At 37.9% G+C, this 23,029-nt stretch overlaps 6 protein-coding genes across 8 annotated transcripts; 2 read left to right on the top strand and 4 right to left on the bottom strand.

The window, feature by feature from the left end:
• Positions 1-2,069: 2,069 nt before the first annotated feature.
• On the bottom strand, positions 2,070-5,417 carry LOC106647796 (chitinase-3-like protein 1). The gene is made up of 5 exons (XM_089594641.1): positions 5,409-5,417; positions 3,909-3,969; positions 3,131-3,813; positions 2,744-3,030; positions 2,070-2,659 (listed from the first exon to the last, which is right to left on the bottom strand). The coding sequence occupies exons 2-5, from the start codon at positions 3,967-3,969 to the stop codon at positions 2,140-2,142; spliced, it is 1,551 nt and encodes a 516-aa protein (XP_089450767.1). The 5' UTR covers positions 5,409-5,417; the 3' UTR covers positions 2,070-2,139.
• A 1,346-nt stretch (positions 5,418-6,763) lies between these two features.
• Tmem18 (transmembrane protein 18) lies at positions 6,764-10,371 on the bottom strand. 2 transcript variants are annotated; one of them, XM_014364273.2, is made up of 6 exons: positions 10,286-10,371; positions 9,665-9,799; positions 8,635-8,752; positions 8,494-8,548; positions 8,322-8,415; positions 6,764-8,242 (listed from the first exon to the last, which is right to left on the bottom strand). In XM_014364273.2, the coding sequence occupies exons 2-6, from the start codon at positions 9,719-9,721 to the stop codon at positions 8,054-8,056; spliced, it is 513 nt and encodes a 170-aa protein (XP_014219759.1). In that variant the 5' UTR covers positions 9,722-9,799; positions 10,286-10,371; the 3' UTR covers positions 6,764-8,053. The 2 variants fall into 2 exon arrangements, with proteins under 2 accessions (XP_014219759.1, XP_089450399.1); XM_089594273.1 differs by lacking the exon at positions 10,286-10,371 and having other exon boundaries at positions 9,665-10,053.
• A 608-nt stretch (positions 10,372-10,979) lies between these two features.
• On the top strand, positions 10,980-12,493 carry Sld5 (DNA replication complex GINS protein SLD5). The gene is made up of 3 exons (XM_014364272.2): positions 10,980-11,138; positions 11,292-11,572; positions 11,632-12,493. Exons 2-3 carry the CDS (start codon positions 11,316-11,318, stop codon positions 12,089-12,091), a joined length of 717 nt encoding a protein of 238 aa, XP_014219758.2. The 5' UTR covers positions 10,980-11,138; positions 11,292-11,315; the 3' UTR covers positions 12,092-12,493.
• LOC106647691 (low-density lipoprotein receptor-related protein 5-like) lies at positions 12,307-14,268 on the bottom strand. The gene is made up of 2 exons (XM_014364195.2): positions 14,060-14,268; positions 12,307-13,979 (listed from the first exon to the last, which is right to left on the bottom strand). The coding sequence occupies exons 1-2, from the start codon at positions 14,251-14,253 to the stop codon at positions 12,635-12,637; spliced, it is 1,539 nt and encodes a 512-aa protein (XP_014219681.2). The 5' UTR covers positions 14,254-14,268; the 3' UTR covers positions 12,307-12,634.
• A 2,032-nt stretch (positions 14,269-16,300) lies between these two features.
• LOC106647741 (transcription termination factor 2-like) lies at positions 16,301-20,699 on the bottom strand. 2 transcript variants are annotated; one of them, XM_089594249.1, is made up of 13 exons: positions 20,620-20,699; positions 20,384-20,536; positions 19,814-20,017; positions 19,412-19,749; positions 19,225-19,332; positions 18,608-19,165; positions 18,366-18,524; positions 18,055-18,299; positions 17,461-17,956; positions 17,033-17,370; positions 16,795-16,962; positions 16,520-16,719; positions 16,301-16,439 (listed from the first exon to the last, which is right to left on the bottom strand). In XM_089594249.1, the coding sequence occupies exons 2-13, from the start codon at positions 20,494-20,496 to the stop codon at positions 16,301-16,303; spliced, it is 3,066 nt and encodes a 1,021-aa protein (XP_089450375.1). In that variant the 5' UTR covers positions 20,497-20,536; positions 20,620-20,699. The 2 variants fall into 2 exon arrangements, with proteins under 2 accessions (XP_089450375.1, XP_089450374.1); XM_089594248.1 differs by having other exon boundaries at positions 20,384-20,699.
• A 742-nt stretch (positions 20,700-21,441) lies between these two features.
• On the top strand, positions 21,442-22,855 carry LOC149374279 (uncharacterized). Its single transcript, XM_089594615.1, has 3 exons — positions 21,442-21,498; positions 21,557-22,351; positions 22,801-22,855. The coding sequence occupies exons 2-3, from the start codon at positions 21,595-21,597 to the stop codon at positions 22,815-22,817; spliced, it is 774 nt and encodes a 257-aa protein (XP_089450741.1). The 5' UTR covers positions 21,442-21,498; positions 21,557-21,594; the 3' UTR covers positions 22,818-22,855.
• Positions 22,856-23,029: the final 174 nt, after the last annotated feature.

The following is a 23,029-nucleotide window of genomic DNA, read 5'->3' on the forward strand; positions in this document are numbered from 1 at the left end:
AGGGAGCGTGTGTGTCTTTTTAGGGGCACTTGTCGCGAGTTTTGCATTACAATGTATGTGGCCGGTTCGAGTGTTTTTCGGGGGATCTTGAGACTCGGCCGTGAGCTCACTGTTTTTGGGACTTTGAAACCTTTTTTTTTTTTTTTTTCACTGGAAATTCGTCATGAATGGCTAATTTTTATAAGATCGATGTGCTTCAAGCTGGAGTTGTATAATCGATTTTAATAACGAGTGATTTGGCCGACGATGAAAAATAACTTTGTGTACTTGGTATAATATTAATACGGCTGCTGATGTACGAGTGCCAAATCAGTCATACATCTAGATCTGCTTTTTATTTGCATCAATTTTTAGGTAGTTTTTTTTTTTTTTTTTTTTTTTTTTCATACATGATTTACCGATTTACCGAAAATTTTCTTGCTTTTGATTCCGATAAGGCTAAATAATGTTGTCGAATGCGATCGTAATCGCGATGATTTTATTTTTATTTTTTACGTGGATCGAGCATTTTCGTTTGTATTTATTTTTACAATCGTCATATTTATTCAATCTAATTGCATGTATAAAAAAGTATTGAAACGATTTGGATTTAAAAAAAAAAAAAGAGTATCATTAGGTTGATTACTTTTTTTATTACAAACAGATGTGCACTAAAAATGAATGCAATAACTGCTCCGTGTATATTGTTGCTCAAAACAGGAAGAAATAATATAATTTTACAGCAAATTGCTTAAAACTTGTAGATCTGAAAAAATTACATTTTTTCGTAACTATACCTGTCTCTACACAAAGTCAGACAACTCGCATAACATGACGAAAAATATTTTTTTTCACCTGATTTTTTTTTCCGAAGTGACAATATTTGAATGGAGTTGTGTGAAAATGACTTTTAAATTATTTTACTTTATTATTTATCATTTCAGAATAAATTGTTAAGTATAAAATGTGTACATTGAAAAAAGTAGTATAGAAAATAAATGTATTGTGATCCCACTTTTTACTATAGTGCCGTATGCAAAAACAGAATCTTTTTTCATAAATTTAGCTTCTTTTTTTTCTTTATCAGAATAAATCTTTGACGTCTCTTTCCAGACACTTGATGTTAGACAGAAAACACTCAATGTTTCCTTTAAATGTTCACAAAAAAAAAAACGAATGATAATTTGTAAAAAATTTGTGAAATGTAGTATTCAATAGTAATAACGTACGAGTATAAGAAATTATATGCACATTAATAATGAATAAAAAATAGTATAAGTTGTCGAGAATAATTTGACAATATTTTACCTTATTATTTAATCGCGGAAAACAAAAATAGCATAAATTTTATTTAAGACGTGTTCTCGTCACTGCATCATCTCTTTGTTTTGACTACTACTTGAAGAAGTAAACATTGCTTTTGCTCCGTATACCGACTCAAGCGTCGATTGTATCTTTGATTCAATACAGTAAATCGGTAAAGAAATAGTTTCTGAAAATTCATTTGAAAAATGTAGGTGCAGCAAAAACGAAGACGTTTTTAGTGTCGCGTAATTGTTCCCCGCGTCGAAGAAATCGGTAAAAAAAACTTGACAACTACCGATCAAGTATCAAAAACATGCACCGACGTACATTGTTGTTGGTCGAGGGTTTGAAGGAAAAATAACGCAAACTCAAGTGATACAGATTGACCTTGGTCTTTATTTGCTCGGGCACAGAGTACACATCCAAGCACGGTCCAGCACAACAACCAGCTGAATCTGCAATCTCATTTTTCAAATTGTATTTTTTTTTTTTCTTTTTTTAGCATACCACAAAGACAATATTCTTTATTATTTATTCGCGATAAAGCATGGATTTGCGTTTTGAGGCGCGATCGCAAAACCGTTACGAAACACATGGAACAAACCGCGAACACGCGATACGCGACAAACTAACGTAATAAGAACGAAAAATCACGAGATCGTCGCCCATGCATGATGTTCCCGACGCGCCTCAACACCCATCCACCTTCATCAAGGACAACACACACATACACACATACACACACACACACACACACACACACACACAATTTAATCAACTATTCAACATGATTTTTCCCTCGAGGAGTGACAACAAAGAATAACAAAGAAACAAGGAATAAAGTGCACCGAAGCCCTACTCTTCGTCGGCGAGTGGTCCGGAATACGGTGTGCACCTGTGCCGGTAGCTGCTACGTGGGACGTACTCGTGCCTGTAGTCGCAGCGCTGGTAATGGGGATCCCAGACCAAGGTCTCGGGGCAGTGCATGAGGTAGGGCTCGCCGTGGGAGCACTGGTAGAAAACGGTGTCGTCGTTGGGATCGGGCAAGTAGCCGAAGGACGTTTTGCAGACAATGGGCCCGGTGCCGGTGGAGGGAGCCGATGGCTTGTGGGCCGGCTCTTGGGGTCCAACGGGCGCACTGGGCTTGGGTCGGGGCTTGACGCTCGGTTGGCTCGGCGGTCTAGGCATGGGTGGACGCGAGGGCGGCCTCTCAACCGGTCCCGAGCCCACGGTGCCGTGCACGGCTCTGTTGACCGCGCGCAGGAGGGGCCATTTTTCCCCGCACACGCCGCGGAAGTCGTCCGTCTCCACGCTCCAGACCATCATGCCCCCGAGGCCGTACTTGTTCATGTACTCGCCCTTCTCGGCGATAGACCTGCAACGACACCCAACCGTATACATCATACATTCAACCCATTCAAATGAGAAAAAAAAAAAAAAAAAAGTGAATCACGATTACCATTCGTCGTCGTAGCTGATCCACTGGTCGCCGTTGTAGGCGTAGGGCACGCGTTGCTCCTCGTCAAACACGACGGTCCACTTGTCCATGTGCTCGCATATCTCGTTGTAGCCCAAGGTGCCCTTTTGCCGAGTGTAGGGCCCAGCGTGCGAGCCACCGCGGGACAAGGCGTTCAACCCGTTGTTGGCCGGGTTGGCCAGGGTGAAGCCTCGAGCGTAAAACGGTATACCGAGGATGAGCTTTTCCGGGGCGGCGCCGTGGCTCAGCCAGTACTGGATCGACGCGTGCTTCGTTCGAGAGGGACGACACGTTTATATATACATATATATACATATATATACAAGGTGTTACGTGTATAAAAAAATTATGATTGGCGGTGCGACTCACGATGTTGAGGACTCGGGCGCTCTCCTTGCTCTCCCAGGAGGCGGAGTACAGGGGCGAGTTGTGCCCGGTGTTTTTCTCCCAGGTGCCGTGGAAGTCGTACTCCATGAGGTTGATAAAGTCCAGGTACTTGGAGAGCTCGGCCACGTGGTACGACATCTCGGCTTTTTCGGAGCTCGCGGACACGGCCGCCCCGAGGACGAGGCCCTTGGGCTCGAGGGCCTCCTTGAGCTCCCTGAGGAAGAGCACGAGGTTGTCCTTGTCCATGGGGGCGCCTCCGGGCCGCGACAACCCGGGGTACTCCCAGTCGAGGTCGAACCCGTCAAAGTCGTACTCCTCGAGGAAGTTGAGGATGTTGCGGACCAAGTTGCTCCTGAGGGCCGAGCTGGCCATCACCCGGGAGTACTTGGCGTTGGCCTCGCCCTCGTTCCACCCGCCCAGGCCGATCATCGTCTTGAGCCCGGGGTTGCGGAGCCGTAGGTCGTTGAACCTGCGGAAGCCGTCCTTGCCGCCGTCGTTGGGCAAGTCGGCCCAAGGGTCGAGTATGCGGACCGAGCCGTCCTCGTTCAGTCCCACGAACGTGTACACCAGGTGGGTGCACAGGTGCGGGTCGATCTTGTCGATGTCGAACTTGCCCCTGCCCGGCCGATACACGGCCCAGCTGCCAAAGTAGCACACGACTTTTCCTGAAACGATTTTTTTTTTTTTTTTTTTTTTTTTTTTTTTTTCATCGAGTATACCCCTTATCTTTCATCATATATACAATGTGCAAGAAACTTACTGTCGCTGGAGGCTGAGGCGAGTGCCAGCAGCCCTGCGAGGGCTAAGATTACTGCGCGCATCTGCAAAACAACAATAATTGACGCAGTTTGTACGTTTGTGGAATTTTAAACGAGTTTTTTATGTATTTGGGTGTGCCCTTGGTAGGAAAAATGGGATTTGCCACGTAAGGGCCCATATACGTCCCTGGGGCCGCAAAGCAGCCCCGGAGGCGCTTATATGTGGCGAAAGCTATATATACCATTTTTTTCAAATGAAAATTGTGAGAATGTGATTTTGAAGGAGAAGAACAAGAAGAGACTTACCGTGATGTGACTCTCGAGACAATGGACCCCAAAGTTGGTACTTTGCTTTGATCGGAGTACCTTTGCGGTCTGATGATGGGACGTGCGAAATTTTTCGTTTATATACTATTATCGTTAACGCGTTACATAAAAAGGGGAATCGCGCGTTTAATTGTATTGACATTTGTTGTAATGAATCGGCAAAATCAACATCATCTTTCTTTTTTCTTTTTGTTCGCACTGCCCAGATTTGGTTCAATATTTGACTTACTTGGCCAACAACCGCGTTTGATGTTTGTGTCTCATATTATCGCCGATTGAAGCGCGCGTTCGTTGTATACGCGTATACGCCTTGATGTTTTAATTTTAATTTTGATTTGCGGTGGAAGGAATTTCGCTCATTTTTTTTTTTTTTTTTCAATCGTCCGACTGAATACGCACGAGTAAATGGGACAATAAAAACAAGGTAAATATATCCACTGGCTGTATACTCGAGTCGCTGCGTTCGATCGTAAATTTTTTCGCTAACTTTTGCCAGCACTTGCTACTCTAAATTGTTGTGATTTCCATAATTTGCAATGTATTAAAATTAGGTTCGATAGACAATCAGAGAGGAAATTTTTACTCGTTCAATCTTCGGGTGTAGTTTGAGCTCTTTGAATAAAAAGTTTTTCTAATAGAGCGAGATGGTAAATAAAAATGATTATACATTTTTTTTTTTTTTTTTTATAGTACCTATTATAATCAACTCATGGCATGTGTTTTTTTCTTTTTTTTTTACCAATTGCATAAACGGTTCCAAGCTCGTATTTTTCCATCATCAATTACTAATTATAAACATACGCACAGTGGGGCGAAATTACAGATCATGTGAATTTCCGATTTTGTTGATTGAGGTTGTTAATCTTTGCACAGCAAATGTGCGTGACATAACATCGATCGTAAAATAAAAAATAAGTGCGAAGCTTTTGTGTGTTTAAGCGATAAAATTTGCGAGCATTTAATCGAGAAAACGATTTGTTTCTCAAGGACAATTTCAACTTTCGGAGCTTAATGCAAGATAAACTCGTCAGTTCTAAGCATCAAGGGGTACTTTACGGCGGCCCAAAAATCACAATTTTTTTCTTTCTTTTTCCGATGCTATTAATACTTTCATTTTATCACCACACGAATAAAGATATCTTGATGTGTTACATTGTATATAATTTAGTTTTTACTAATTTTTTTCTTAAATATTTTTCTTACTTGCAGGTCCCTCTTTTTTTAACATGAAAATTTCTTCAGCGTTTACCCGTCTCGAACTCACTATGCGTGACTTTTCTTGAAATTTCTAAACAACATGTCAACTCTTTCTCTTTCTTTCTTCCGTACAAGTGTATTAAGGTATCAGTTATTTTCCATTTTTCACTGAAATATTTTAATTGTATAGTCTAAATCCTAATCATGACACCTGAATGAATATTAAATTGTTACCTGCTTCTAGATCGATTTCCACCAATATAAATAACTTGGGAATTTTTTTTATTTAGAAAAAATAATTTTTTTATATCCTTTTAATGATTTTTAATTTGCGAAAAAATTATTTAACCATATAATAAGTAACAGTTATAACTATTTACTGAGTTTTTTGAGGCTTTTTAGATTAAAAAAATTTTTAAGACAATTCGACAGTTAAAAAAAATTATTTCCAAAATTTTTTCGCACTAGAAAGTCTAAAAAAATACTCAGTTAATATTTTTATATGCACTCAATGTGATTAAAAAATATTTAAGCATGTTGAAAATTATTGGGATGATTAAATAAAATTTTTTTTTTTCTAATCTTTGAAAATCACGTAAAATCGAAATGCACATGGCAGCATATGTTAATTAAATTTTTATCCGGGTTCTATTATTAGAATTTGCGTTTTAGGCTATACAGTTTTATTACGAAAAAAAGTTGTTATCATATCTTGTTTCTGGATGTTACCGATATCGAAATAAAATTTAATACTCTTTTAATTTAATTTTCAATTAGTAGTAGCTCTGTGAAAACACCTACATAATATTTAGATATTATCTATAATCTTTACTTTCAAATTAAAAGTTTTATCAAAAATATTTATCGCAACTGAATTTTCTGATTAACTGTAGATCGATATCGAATTGTTAAACTCTGACTCATTAGATCGGGAGTTTTTTTACTAATGGCCATTCAATAAATCGAAAAAATGTGAAAATTAAAAAATGACTCAATTGTGAACTAAAATTTACGATTAGAGGATGAATCAAAATTAAAAATTAACGATATAAAAATAATGCTATGGATTGAAAAATTTTGAAAAGAAAAAAAATTTCGAATTCCAATATGAATTAAGAAGCCATTAGCTTTGAGATCAATTCTTGATAGCTCTGCTTTTATCTTAAGATTTTTTGTACTTTTATTATTTTTCATTCTGGCATTAATACGCTTTCTCAGTTACACTCGAGCATAACGAATCCTTTATGCAACAGATTTTTTTAGATTATTTTTTATGTATCTATTTTATTATATTATTATTAACATTTGGTAAAGGTGAAATAAAAAATGTAACTAAGGATGGGTAAACATTTTATTTAAAATATCCCATTGGGAGCATAATTTTTGATGTTTAAAAAAATTCATAAAAATATATAAGCAAAACGTTTATGCATTGCGAATAAAATAGTAAAAATAAGCGCATCAACTTCATCGTCTTTTTATTTAATACATAAATACTTTATTATACAATAATTAATACACATTTTAGAATAAGGCAAGAAAAGAAAAATACATTTGCCTTACTCGAAATAGAAACGAAATCTCCCATTATTTTATTACCTAGAGTGTTTATTCAATCTGGTAATCGTCATCACTTCTTGAACTCTAATAATGATAGTAACAGTGTAAAAGCAGTAATTATATATAATGCACAAGGTGTCACTTAATTTTCAGTAAGTACATACTTTGCATACATCTTTTTTTTTATCATAAATGGTAAAACTTTTACAAAGAGGAAAAAGATATACTAACTCAAATCGACAAAACCACACAATCAAACTACTTTGGAGAGATGTGCAGTGTCAAAAGAAAATTATTGAAAAAAAATACTTCAAAATTGTGATACAATTTTAATAATATTTATCCTATTAAATCTCACAAAGATTTTTACAACATATTATCATTGAACTCAAGAATGAATTTTTCCTTAAGTACAAAGATTGAGATTCCAAAAATTTTGATTTAAATTTGCATATTGACTGTGTTATTTTACAATCTAAAGTTCCATGTATGTCTAATGATTTATAAATAAACATGTCTTATAAAAAACATTTAAAAAGTTATAAAGCAAACAGCAGATAGTGCACGTGCTAATAATGCTGCAAAAAATCGATCAGTAAACTTTACTGCAAACCCTTCCACAATAATCACGAGTTTTTGTTTAGTTCCTTGTTAAAAATCCATGGGCAGCTTCCTGGGTTGATTTTTCAAAATAAAACTTTTCATCGTACATCAACAGTTTGAATCACTACGAATTTCAAAAAATTAATCATGTAAAACTCTATCAACCCCACAACTTTTTTTAAAAAATTCAATTTTTACAACCCTTAGGGACCACTAAAGTCAGTGCTGGAAGTTCATTCAATGATCACAAATTTAAGAGCTGCTTTGCAGCATGATTATTTTCAGAAATATTTCACGTAAATTATTAATAATATATGTAGTACTCAATCCCCAACGTTTGCTGCATGTAAAATTTTACTATCTCGTTCTCTACATTTTATTCAAAGGAAAACGTCATTGTTATCGCCGATGTGTGGGCTGACTAGAGTTGTTTTTTTTTTTCGATTTAAATTATTTTCCTTTAATCGTTTTTTTTCTCGACACATTGGGATGTGACACTCGTTCCATTTGACATTTCTCCGTTTGCTGCAGCTGCTGCTGCCGCTGCCGCTGCTGCTGCTTGAGATGTCAGTCTATTTTTCGCCTGCTGACGTAATTGCGCCCGTTTTAGGCTGGTCATTAATTGACTTGATTGATACAACCAACTTGCCTGAAATATGATTGTAATCTTTAATCCTAAAACATTTATGACTTATTTTTATTTATTACTTGTCACTCAAAATACATACCACCATAATCATACAATTCATCAAAATTGGGACTGAAAAAACGATTGATATGAATAATCCCTTGGAGTCGAAATATTGTTGCCTGGAGAAGACCCTGAACAAAAAAATTAAACACAACAGTTAATAAAACGTAAACTATCGATAAAATTAATACATTTGTTTTCAAACTTACATCCAATTTGTGGCAGCTACTTCATTAATTGTCTCAGAAAAATAAACCAACAATACTAAAATCAAATAGATGGGAGTGTAATTTGTTGCTTGCACTACAATTTTTATTTAAAAAAAAAGTAATAATCATAGGTTCACTTACAAAGTACAAGGAATAATAAAATCTGAAAATTTGCATGGTTCCTGGTCATTACAGCTGTCATTGTCACAGCTACGTGAAATGTCAAGAGTAATACAAGCCATGGGTCTCTCCAATCGATCTGAAAATTAAAAAATACTTGTTTTTTTTTCAATCTGCTGGAGATACTGATACAATAAGTCTAAAATTAAAAGCATTCACAATTATGAAACTATGCCACTGCTACAAGGTTGACCATCCTTTTTAGCATCTGTAATCGATGATATCATCAAGTAATTATGACTATGATAAGCTGTTTAGTCTGCAGTGTTAATAATACTTATCTATTGAAATTCAATAGTACACTCAAGTGTTTTCATTATAATGAAAGAAAAATTTAAAAAATTAAATTTACTCTTTTAAATTAAAAAATAATGTTGTTGAAACAATGGACACTGTATGTATGCAAGCGGCATGTACTTATGTAGATGCACACACCCATACAGAATTTAAAACGATAACTGTCGCTCATATAGTTGATGGACACACGCAATCACACCCACAAAAACTTGTTAGCCAATTATCATATAAAGAGCATTAATTTGCGATATAGATACAAATACCTAGACATACATATCAAATCTATATTTATCATCATTAAATTCAGCTTATCACCAAATTACGTCATGCAGCAGAAACTACCACTTACACATACAACGAATGTAAATAATATACTGTATGAATAATCAATTACAAAATAATTGAACAAATTATTAGTACAGTCATTGCAAAGTGAAAATCATACACAATTGATATACTTTTATAGAAACAAAAAGACGCACAAACAACAAAAGCACAAGTCGTCATGCATAAATTTATTGCTGTTGGCAGGTAAAGTGAGATCCACACATAAATAATGTAAACTGTTATGGTCTTAACCTAAAACAATCATCTTTCTTTAAGGTCTTTTTTGGCCCAAAGTTCATAATATTATTACAACTACATCTAGTATACAAGTTTTTTCGATAACAATGATTTAAAAAATGAAGCTTACACTCTGGAGGAAGGGCCAGACACCATCGATGCTGACCCGTGGGTCTGCCACCAACATCCTTGCTTCAAACCTGGAGTCCTTTGATACACTTATTATCTCCAATTATTGCTATTGTTATTTTACCTCCTTTTCTATCTAAATAAATATGTAGGTATGTATGTTGTGAGCTAGAAATCTACGTATACACAAATTATCTACCGCACACTTTAAATACACTACGATATGAACAATTCTATGCACGTATACGAAACATGCACACGAAAAGGCAGTCTTCTCTCTCCTCCCCCTCCTGCAAGTAAACTGCGGCTTCTTTTATTTGCACGTTTCTATACATGCGAAATTACTTTTTTTTTAAATGCAAACACACGGACACGGATTGACTTGACGGATCACCACGAATATATATACATATATGTGTAACGGCAGCGGCACACCAACGCCACCCAATCCCAATATGTGTGTGATGATATTGTATACGCACTGTTGTTATTTAATTATTTAATTAATCATCAGTCTAATCTGTATAACTCCAAAATTCGGTCCCTTTTGGAGTCTACGGAGGTTTTTTTTTTGCAAACTTTACAACCAGAGTCCAGTCAATCCAGATTCCAAAATACTTACTTGTCTCCAATCTCCAAGTGCTTTTATATTACAAAATCCAATCAATCCTGACGTTCTTACTGGCAGAAATGCAATGTAAGTACTTGATACGAAAAAAAAAAAAAACACTACAAATATTCAACTTTACAGTCCACTTAATTTCGTCGGATCGTCTACTTGTAAATTGCAATTACTTAGCTCGTACGTGCTTGTAAATATAATAAATTAAAAATACAACGCGCTGGAAATAAATACAAGTACGCAGCATATATAAATATAAAGGTGACGATTACGTGGGTGGCGTGACGTCTGATTAATTGTACACACAAAACTCTGGAGAAAAAAAAAAACAGAGCGTTAGAAGAGGATGACACGATATTTATTTATATATGTATTGTGCAAACGACATTGATAAGGGCGAAAGAATTATATTTCATTGATTAGGATCAAAGTAAGCAAGCGAGCTCTGGCAGCTCCGGGATTTTTTTCTCTGATTAAAGATTACTGAATATGAATGGATCGTAGATAATATAGATCAGCGATAGTCGATCGAAGCGATGAATGAGTACTTAATGTGAAATGAATTTTTCTCACATGAAAAATTTTGCTGTCAACGTCCATATGTTTAAATTTTCCTCAAGCATTTGGATTTTCGCGCGCAATATCACGTGGGTTGGGACTTGTCTGCTATAGTGTTTTTTTTTTCAACCAGCCTTTGAATTCTATTATTTATTTCATTAAAAATAATGTTCACATATTTAAGTGTTTTTAGTACTTGGCGAAATTATAGACATTTTTGTGTATTGCATAGTGGAAACTGAACGGATCGTTTTCAAGAAATATTTTATGTGTTAAAAAAAGTTACAAATAAAAGGTAATCATGGTATTAACGTTAACCTCTTTCATCAAACGTTATAAATGTTTAAATTCAAAATTACTTACCAGCAGTTGACATAAATTGTAAATATGAACTTGAAAATGCTATTATTACAAGTTTTATTTATTTGACAATGTGTTTACATTGAAGCTGCATACACATATTTCTGGAAAAATGGATAGTGAAGATATAGTACAGTTCGAAACCTTGGATGATCATAATGAAACTGAACATAATGATCAGGATAACATTAATACGGAGTCTCATCTACCAGAAAGTGAGGATGATGCACTGACTTCCGAGGAAGTAATGAGGGAACTTGAAAACGCTTGGCTAAATGAGAAATTTGCTCCAGAACTTTTACCTCACCAGGGTGACCTCATACCATTGATGTTGCAGCAAATTTCTCACATGGAAAGTAATTTACAAAAGTAAGTACTAGTGTTTTATAATCTTTGTTCTTCAAACTTTAACAAACTTATGTTTATAGTGCTACGAAAGGAGATATGAGAATAAACATTCATACAATGGAAATCAGCAGAATTAGATTTATAATTTCGAGCTATCTGAGAAAGAGACTGGAAAAAATAGAGGAGTATGCCGCATTTTTACTAGAAGCAGATTCAAAGAGATCGCCAGAAGAAGCCTTTATGACACCTACTGAGTCACGCTTTGCTAAAGAATATGTGGAAAATGTTAAAAAGTTATTTTACACCTTGGCTTTACAACACATGCCTTCTAGGTTTCAGGACTTTGACGAGGCAAAAATGTCCTCCAAACCAAACATGAATAAACATGTGTTTGTGAGAGCCAACAAAAAGATAGAAGGTATAATGATTCCAGGCAGTATTAATGAGGATGAGGTTGATTTCGAGGAGGGATCCCAGCATATCATTAAATATAGTGCAGTTGCTGATTTAGTTAAAAGCGGTGCTGTGCAATTGATTTAGCAGTAATTTACCAACATAAGAATTACTTGCAAAAACTATTTTATTAAATAAGATAAACTGTACATTTATATTAAAAAAAAAAAAGCAACAAAGTGCCTTACTGGAGGAATTTTCGATTTGTGTTAAATACGCTAATAAAACATTGGTGTATTAATAGTTTTTCTCAATCATGAACGTAACTACCAGGAAAGTAAGCAGATTAATTTTTATTTTTCAAAATCAATGACTGATTTTACTCTGACAATTATCAAACTCTGAATTTTTTCAATTTACTTGCTCAGTTACCAATCGCGTATTTACGAACATCAATATTAAAAGATACAACCGAGTCATCCATCGGATAACAACTCTCAGGCATTGATAATCGATTCTCACTAATTAATATGTACACTCAAGCTTGTAAAAAAAAAAATAAAAAAAAATGTATTTATCAACACTTGTCCACAGTTGCACATTCCTTATCATACAAGCAAACAAACATAAAATAAATAAAAATGAAATAAACATCAGCACAACAACGAACAAAATACGGTAAAGTTCTCCCTACACACACGTACGTCCATCAGCCAGACTGATGGAGCTGTTATCCTCGCAGAGGCAAATTTTCTTGAGCTGATCGGTTATCTGAATCTCGTTGGGCCCGCTCGTCACGTATCGCGGCACCCTCAGACAAAACTGCTGACAATGGCCGTTTTTAACAGCGCAGGGATTGTCCGGATCGACGCGCTGCACAGCCTCGGCGTACACCTTAACTCCAGCCACCACCTCCTCGCCACCGAACCTCGGCACCAACTGCACGAGCCCGTGACCGGTGCGCTTGTCCAGTCTCCAGATGCCCGTCGAATTCGACACGTAGACGTACCGCCCGTACACTGCCACGGAACGCGGCTCGATGATCCCCGACACATCGACGCTCCGAGGCTGCAACGACCGCTCCTCCGTGCGGTTATCGTCAAATAACCCGACACTGAGCAAACGCTTGAGATCGGCGCTGAACCAGACCAGCCTACCCTCCACAGCGTCGAGAGCCAAGCCAGTCTCGTTGACGCTCCAGTCCCCGGAAAACAACGTCTTCTTGAGGTCATGGGCCTTGTAAATCCTCGCGACGCCGTTCAGCTCGATCGTAAAAAAGTACGCGCCCGTGTTGGGGTCCAGCACCAGCGATCTCGGCCTGCCGTTCGTGTGGACGAAGGTCTGGAGGCTCTTGGCGTAATAGCGCTCCTCGTTCAACTTGATCAGGCCGATCGTCGTATCCTCCTTGGTCCGGCAGTTGTCCTGCACGTAGTACAAGTCGCTCGTCGTCGCCCAGTCGAAGGAGACGTCCCTGAGACACTTGTGCCGAGCGTAAACCCCCTGGGGCTCGTCCTTCGCCAGGCTCGCCGTCACGATGGACACGTCGTCGCTGTAGGCCACGACTTTCGCGTGGTAGTTGTAGTCAAAGTCGATCGCGGGCTTGTTCAGCAAAACGATCCCGGGCTTGATCGGTATGGGGACGATGGAGTCGGTGAAGCTGCTACTCGACTGCCGTGCCTCGTCGTCCCGCAGTATCCGGCCTCGGATCAAGTCGCCGCGCGCGTACAGCAGGTACTCCTCGACCAGCTCGCAGCTCTTGGAATCCGCGGCGAGCTTGTAGCCGAGGTAGCAGGCGCAACTGTATCGAGTAGTGGCCGAGCCCCCGGTCAGGAGGCAAAGCTGCTGGCAGCCACCGTTGGCCGGCGCGCAGGGATTGTCGTGGCTGTTCTCATCCTCGCCGGTATGAACCTTGAGCATCTTGGGGTAGTCGAAGGGCAGCTGCATGAGATCCTCCTCGTGGCAGACGCCGTCGGACCGGGTGACGCAGGTCCACAGATTCCTATGGGACGAGGCGTCGGGTGGCCGAGACCAGAACCTATACGTAAAACAAACACACCGTTTGAGCCAAGAAGAGAAAAAACGTCCGAGAAACATCGGTATGGAGTGGAAAATAACAGTCGGTTCCCAGAAACGCCGAGACTGGTGACACCCGAGGTGCAGTAGACGACGCGCCGGTCGCTGCCAAAGTAATCCGAGCTGGTGATCTTGTCGGCGTCCGCCCAGTAGAGTCGCGGCGGGCTCTGCCGGTCCAGGCTGATGACGTTGACGCTACGACTTGTCACGAGCTCTTTCAACATAGTGCCATCCATGTTGCCCTTGAGGATCTGTAACGAAGAACACGTTTTTTTTTATGCTTGTATAAATACAATTGGGTACAAGTAGCCTATAAGTCACCGAGTAAGATTTCTGAACGATGAACATGAGTCCGCGAGCCGGATCCAAGGCGATGTCGGCCGGCTGCTTGAGGTCCGCGACGGCGATGCCAAACAGCCCAGTGACAGGATCGTAGATGTCGAGTTTGCGGCCACGGGCGTCCAGGGCGTAGATTTTGCCGGAGTTGATAAAGTCGACGGCCACGGCGACGGGTCGCCATCCCCGGAGCTGCGTGAGGTTCTTGTACTTGGGCGAGAGGGAGTTGAGCCCGGGGGAGTTGGCCGCGCTCCAGTAGAGCGTCCTCTTGCCGTAAAAGTCAAAGGCGAGCACTCCCGGTTGGGTCTTGAGTAGGAGCCGTGGTGGCCGCTGGCTTTCGAGGTCGAGGGCGTACAGGTCGTGGTCGTCCGACACTATTAGCGCCTTTGAGTAGTCGATCGGCTCGCCGGTCGTACCTACTTATTAACCGATTGTTAATTCATACGTTTTGCTTTTGCTATCGATATACATATATAATTTTTTTATTACTATCGTGACGAATAAATAATGAAATATAAAATCGAGATCGGTAAGGTACATGATGTTACAGCATGCACGATGAGCCGAAATCGGCACAATTGGATTCGATCGTTCGTGAACGACATCGAGAGGTCTGTTAAAAATAAAAATAAAATTAAATCAAACGATTGAAACAATAATGGTAATAATTGAGAAAAATTCAAATTGATAAGTGTCCCTCGAGCAGTTGTACGCGTATATTTAATCAGGTGTATCGGACTGCACCGCGCGATTAAATAAGACACGTACATATATAAAATAGATGGGTACAGATGAATGAAACTCACCCGAAAGCAGATAGATAAGCGCGACGGCGATGACGAGAGAAACTCCTAGGGCACCAGCAACAATCCACGCGGGTTTCGCGAGTATCCTTTTCATCCTGTCCGAGAGAGGCTCGTACTCGATGTCGCGCCTGTTTCCGGACATCCTCGACGGGGTTTCATAAATAACTCGAGTCAAAAGAAAACGCTGCAAAGGAGTCGAGAGGAAAAATCTCCGGCAGCTTACAGCGGAGGTACTCTGATGTAGAGCAGAGAGAGGCTTGTCGCCTCGGCACTGATAAGACGCGCGTATACGATGACTAAGTATCTAACAGTACAAACACAATTCACGACAGGTGTGTGAAGTGTAGGCGTTACGTGCACGCGGTGCTGACGAAATTTTCGTTCTTCGCTTCTGACGGCGGTGCCCTTATTGGGGTCAACTCGACACTCCGATTCTGTAAAGAATCAACTCGGATTGACTATCGAGTTACATCATTTTTAAATACTTACTGATCGTAATGTAAGGTATGGTTTTCGTTTTATTTGTACACCAAAATTTTTTTTTTATCAGAGTAAGTATAATATGTTTATGATGCTCGTCATCGAAAAACGTAATTTTTAACGAGTAAAATCGCTCGAGGGGACGAGAATTTGAGTTTCAAACACTTTTCATCTGCGATTTTCAAATAATTTGACACATATCTGAGTTATCATTAAACCATGGCCATTGAGAAGGAAACTTTGAATTTGTCCGCTTCAACCGAGGGGCATGTTTGTGGAGGGGAATCCTTTGTTTAATAGGTTGAATATTCCTCGAATTAACTCGGGGGAAAATAATACAAGTTTTCTTAAAAATGGATACTTTTTTTTTTTTTTATTGCTTTGATACTGATTAGTGGACAAATAGTGTTTTATTTGAATACCAATCTTCTAAAGTCTCATTTACATTTACTGAATCTTAAAACGTGTAACTAACAGAAATTTTACCAACGCAATGACTAACACAGCTTGAAACATTTTAGTTTAATGATAAACACGAAATTATAAATAAAAAAAACGTGTGTATTACATGCATTTGTATGACGAATACAAAATACGAAACGACTTTTTAAGTAATAATTAATACTTATATATATATATATAGAGAAAAAAAAAATACTGCTTAGGAAAACAACAATTTCATGTCTTCGATTGTTAATATGTTGGTTAAAACGGTTCCACTTAAAATATTTTTTGCAAGGTCAAGTTTCTTATCCTGAAGTTGCTTAACTTTTTCTTCAATCGTATTAAAACATATAACTCTAAAAAATTTCAAATTATTTCAAGTTGATATAGTTATTCCAAAAAAATTCAAAATTTTCATAGTTGATTTAATGTATACCTGTAAATTTTGACATTATTTTCTTGTCCAAAGCGATATATCCTGTCCTGGGCTTGAGTTTCGAGTTGAGGATTCCAATGGAGATCGATGATGAGTAAGTTGTTTGCGCCAACAAGATTCAAGCCTACACCACCGCAAGTTAACGACAAGAGAAGAATGTTGAGTTTTTCCTCCGGATCATTCAATTTGTCGACAATGAACTGTTAAGATTTATTCAACTTCTTTAGTGATTCAATAAATTATAGTCAAGGGAATTATAAATTATTAAACCTTACTTGTCTGTCTTTCACTGGAACTTGGCCAGTGAATCTGCCATAATTGGCACCATCGATTTTATTGAGGAAGTGAGCAATGACATTTAAAAAACTAGTCCACTGGGAAACTACGACAACTTTTTCCCCTCTGTCTAAAACTTCTTGAATGATTTTCAAAACAGCTCGAACCTATTTTTCATATCAATAAAAGTCAACATTCTTTAAATCGATTTAATAATTTTTTAATAAAAAGGCGCACCTTGGAGCTTTGCCTATCCATTCGAAAGACAGGATTTGATCTAGACAAGACATTCTTAGCTATTTTTTCGTCAACTTCGGACCACTCATTATCGCTCTCTTCTTCGCTTTCTTCAGCAATAACTTTGTTGATTTCATCAATGACGTGAGAATTTACCGACTCAGTTTGTTCAAAGCCACATAACTCCATATCTTCTTTGTCCAGCATTACAGATATCAATGAAGCATGACAACACATTTGACGCAGTCTCAGAATTAGTGTTAGAATTAAGTGGGGTTCAATTTGTTTATGATGTTTTAGTAAGAATTTCATAGATTTTGGAAGTTTCTCTGGCACCTCTGTTTTAACAAGATAAAATTTTTTGATTTGCAGAAGTAAAGGAAAACAAAACCGAAAACTAGTAGAGGAAAACGCAAAAATTAAAATACCTTGAGTAATGAGAGAGTGACTCTTGGGATGAAAGCCGTGGAGTTTGAAATACTCTTTGTCTTTGCGCTGTCTCAAAAATTCCACAAAGTACGTTTGCGAAAACATCAATAGTTTATGATACACCATCATCTCGTCAGAATCCAACTCGATTTCAATAGTATGGACTTTCTTGTCCGGCAAGTTTGCAATCATACCTTGGGTGATCAGCTCTTCTTTGGTCCTACGAAGCATCAGCGACTTGGTAATCACAACAAGTCTTTGACTACCCATCGAGGTACACTTGGCAACCCATTTGCGCCAGACTGCGGGCTCATCAAAGGGCGAGCATTTTAAAAACTTCAACAAAGCAAAAAGGTCGGTCTCTTTGTTTTGGATTGGGGTTCCAGTTAGAGCCCACCTGCTACGCGCGATTACTTCGCAACAAGCGGTATTTTGTTTCCCCTTGTGATTGCGAATGAAATGAGCTTCGTCGAGAATAACCCGCTCCCAATGAATCTGGTTTATCAAAAAAAAAAAATTGAATGAATTTTTTTTTTACAAAACTTCTATACAAATATTATGGATATTCATCACAGAGAAAATAAAACAATTACCTTGTAAAGTCTTGAATCCACGTGCCGCTTGGGTACAACATGCAATTCATGTTCTTTGGCTAACAAGTGATAGCTAGTAATTACTATATCGTACTTTACAAGTCTTTGCTCAGTGATAGTTTTATTACCACCTCCATGGTAAACGTAAGACTTTAAAAGCCCTGGACGCACTTTAGTATGAATTTCTCTCTCCCACTGTTCGATTAGAGAGGGAGGGCAGATCAACAGAGTTCTGCCGTTATAGACTGAAAATGTATAGATTGGAAATATAACGTATTACCAAACAATCATTGTTACTTGAAAACCCTTACTTTGACGCGGATGTGGAACAACACCCCAATTATCATCCAAGTCATCATCACTGTCTTCCACAGGAGCTCCACTAGCCTTTTCTTTTTCTTTTCTTTCATTTTTTGCATCAAGGACAAGTGATATCAACTGAAGTGTTTTACCTAAGCCCATATCGTCGGCTGTAAATAAAAAGCTTAATCAAGATGACGATCAAAATTGATATTACAATTCATTATTTTCAAACATCGTTATTTTATAATACCTAGTATGCCACCACAAGGCTCCTGCTCTTCTCTCCATTTCATCCATTTTAAGGAAAGCTTCTGATGAATCATCAAAGGTACTTTTAGACCCTTTGGGTCTTTTTTCACGGGATCTTTTGGAATATTTAATATAGAATTGTACAGCCTCTTGATACATTTCGTGGTAAGAAGCTTTTCACGCCGATACTCTTTATATCGCTTATCACCCATAGCAATGTTTTTATTAAAACCTCCCTTTGGCCTTCTAATCATAGCACCGACATCAAAGTTGATGCTATCTTCGATGTTGGGAAACAGCATATCTGCCACTTCATCCGTGTAGTCACTATCATCCTCGTCGTCACTGCCATAATCGTTATCTTCATGATACTGGCTATCGTTGCTATGATTTATGCTGTCACCATCTTCATCAGATTTTTTATCCTCATCCTCATCTTCATCCTTTTTGAAAGTTGATCTTAAGTAATCGTGATTACCAGGTATATTCATTTGTTTCTCGATCAAAGGAAACTGAGACGTTGATGGAGTAGCTCCATCAAAAACATTATGGCACACAACTAAAAAGCCGGAGTTAAAGAATTAACTATGTCTTTATATTATTAATATTTTTACTTACCAATCCTTCCTCTTTTTGGATTTCTGTTTTCGGCATTTCTATCAAAACCCAATTTTTCACTTGGGCGTTTTTTCAAATTCAAAGGACTGCTTTGTGGTTTATCAAGGTCTAAAATAAAATTAATTTTGCCCTATTGACTTAAATAAAAGCTTCAGTTTAAGAGTCTTATCTCTATAAGCATACTTACCTCTTGTGGATAGACTGGAAATAACTCCTACAACGGGTACAGATTTACCTGGAGTAACTTTGTACACGCTCAGTGCAGGAGTAGGTACTAAAGAGGACTGTGGAGGTGGACTGGGAGAACGTTCCGGTGAATTTTCGGGACTTCTTATGGCGTACTGAGCAATGGTCTTGCGACTACTTCTGCGAGTCGCAGGCTTTTTGGGTGCTTTTTTCTTTTCATTTACATCGATTGAAGGAAACAGTGCCAAGAAATCGTCATCATCCGGAAGTTCCACCTGTTCCTTTGGACAGGATTGCACAGTGAGAGGACTAATTGAAGACACAGGATCCCTTGAAGAGCTAGAAATGAAAAAAAATAATTAATAATTCATGCATATAGTACGTAGATGCTCGTAAAACTCACCTGGTAAACTGGTCAATGTCAAAGTCTTCATCTAGTTGCAAAGATGGTAATTTGTCAATTGTGTAGTGCCTTTCATCCATAGGAGTTGACGAAATCTTACTTTCATCACAAGGTTCGTAGATGACACTTGGAATCTTGGTCATTGTGTTTTCAGTTACTTCTGCAGTTGAAGAAATACCACTACTCAACCGGACAGTTTCTATTCTGTTAAATGATTCCAGGTTGCATGAAATTATTCGAAAAGTCATTTTGCTGATACAATTAATGAACATAAATATTTGATTATTCAGAGTGATTTTTATAAAAAAGTTTTTTATTTCTATTATATTTGGAGGTAATAAAATTGTTGTTAAAGAAACATCATAATCTACAAATGTAACGCTAGAAAAAAAATAGTTCCATCAAAAATATATAGCGATGAATCGAAAAATTATCAACAAGTCTCCTTTAAAAAAAAATTAGTCAATCAAATTGGGAATTTTCAGAAGACATCAAAAGAGAGCATACCCTACACGTGCCAACAAAAAAAAAAAATTCAAAAACTGAAAAGCGGAGAAAAATCATTCAGACCCCGACATCACATCGTTATTCTCGAGGTCACTAACGACGGTGCTCGGCTCGAGGGCGGAAGCCGGCTCCTCTCCTCGGTGCTGCTGCTGCAACGTCTCGTTCCACGCCGGCATACTTCAAAGACGCAGTGACAGCTCTGCTACTCATACATGACTGGTGTTAATGATCGAATATCCGTGATTTCAATATTATTCCGTTCCAAGAAAATCATGTCAGAATGTATAATAGGTACTCACAAAAACGTCTTTTTTTTTTTTTAATCAAAGATTCACGTGTCTTAATGAGAATTACTTCAATAAAGTAAAGGCTGTCTCTCTCGACCAATCCTGTAAACAGGATTGGACCAGTCGACCAGACTGAGCTGAGCTCGCTTTTCATATCCCGCCAGTTATATATATATATATATATATATATAAACATGTAAATGTAGATGATTCGTTTGCGCGGGTAACCGGAAAGAGCGTTTGTGTTTTGATATTCGATTCGGCAAACACCTATGCATGTAAAAATGAAATGACGGTCGAGCTTGGTGACGATTATTTTACAATTCTTTCGGCAGTGCTCATATTTTGATACTTGCTCGTCGACTTGATTAATCAAAAATTGGGAAATCTACCGTCACACACCGTGTTGTCTTACGTTAATTAGCGCAGTTGATTGTACTTGCTTATAGATTATAAAGGGGGGGGGAGAGAAAACACAGACTGCATGAATCAAAAATTGTCACAACCAACTTCCGGTGATAGATGCTTTTTTTGAAATTTGTTGTGTAACATCAAAATATTGTTGCATAGGTATGATAACAATTAATTTTCTGATCAAATAACTGCAGCAAAGTGTAGGTGTTGAAATCTTTTTTTTCATCTAATAAACAACACGCCAGTCATCGTCAACTAAATTGTTCGCTAAGTGGGGGGAGGATCCTCGATAGTTGGCAGGAGAGGAAGGGTAGGTAGGTAGGGTTACCGACTGAATGCCGCCCCTACCGGCTTGTGAATTGTGAAAATCGTAGCACGTGAACAGAGGCTCATTGCGTACCTAAGAACTTGGTGAAAAAACTACTTTTCTCTCTCAAAAGTAATAAAAATGTCCTTATATGCAACTGCGTTGAAAAGGTAAGTAATACTTAAAGATAATTTATGACAGGTGATTAAAAAGAATTTTTTCCAACAGCGGCACTTTTTTCACCTAAGTTCTTAAGGTATAAAAATATGGATGACCAACAAAGCCCGTCAAAGAGGAAGAATGAAAAACAAAAAGGAACGTGGAGAAAAAGTGAGACGGTGGTGAATACCAGAAAAAGGAAGAGATCTGGCGATCCGAATGCGGAAACAGAAATGAAGAAAAGAAAATTTGACAAAAGGAAACTGGGTGACGATGATAGCGTGGTTAACAGAGAAACAAAATTGCAAAAACACGATGAAGGAAAGGAAGTGAGAAAAAGGGAAAACGACAGAAGTGTTGTTGATAAAAAAAAACGAAATGATAAGGATAGCGTAGATAACAACAGAGAATCAAAAAAACCAAATTTTAATGAAGTGCCTAATAGCCATAGGGAAGGATCAATGGAACGACAATTTTCCTTTGATTCTAATGTATCTACTACAGAGATAAATGATCACATCTCTCAGTGCTTGAAACTTAATGTAGAAGACAAAATTAACGATAAAAATGTCTTTCAGCTGAAAATGATTGATTTTTTGGCTCATTCTCTAAGAATACAGAATCCAAACATATCTAATTTAAATGTTGCATCAGCTTGTTTGGACATAAGTGGCAAAATTTATGGTTTGAGAGTTGACAAAGTCTATTCAGATCTTTGGAAGATTTTTGGCGTTTTTTTGAATGGAGAACGAGATGATTTGAATGAAGATGATGATCCATTGAATAATGAGGGCGTGATACGTCTCAAGAAGAAAAAAAAGAGGGCTAATTATAACATCATTACTAAAAGTGAAGCTTTAAAAGGTAATGTGGAAATTTATAATCCTTTTGAACTCATTCATGTACAAAAAGACACCCTGACTTCTGATATGCTGCTACAAGCTCGTACACCTCAACATGTGAATCATGGAGTGGCTTTTAATGTGTACGATGATGTAGTTGTTGACAAATTGTTGCCAGTTACGGCTCGACCATCGAAATTTAAAATCTCTGCAATTATCAATGATGAAAATTCTATAAATAAATCATTCTGTGAGTTTAAATTTCTTGATGGTTTAGCTGAAGAGTACATTACAGTCCAAAAAGATGTTGAAACAAGTACCTTCTCTCAATATCGTTTTAACTTGAGTGATGATGAGTCTGCTGAATTTGACGATTTCTTTGAAGATACTAGACTCACTATTCATAATGAGATGAATACAACTGCGGTACCAGCAAATAATCTTCCAAGCAATGATGATGTTGATTTTCAGGACTCAATCGTCAATAATGCTAATCTAGATGTTAACTACGAGTACTCGTATTTACAAAGCAGACACAAGCTGAGATGGGCAGGACCGTCTCATTGGAAAATTATGAATAAAGATCAAATTTCGATCAAACCAACAAAAATAGTCAAGAATCTGAATTCAAAAAAAAGTAAAAAGAAGGATTACGTAATGTCTTTTGAAAAGAATTCTATTGAAGATATTAAGTCTAAAT

This window comes from Copidosoma floridanum, unplaced genomic scaffold (genome assembly GCF_036245765.1).
Source record: "Copidosoma floridanum isolate Cflo_tuat_1 unplaced genomic scaffold, Cflo_Japanese_pri ptg000021l, whole genome shotgun sequence".
NCBI classification, from domain to species: Eukaryota; Metazoa; Arthropoda; class Insecta; order Hymenoptera; family Encyrtidae; genus Copidosoma; species Copidosoma floridanum.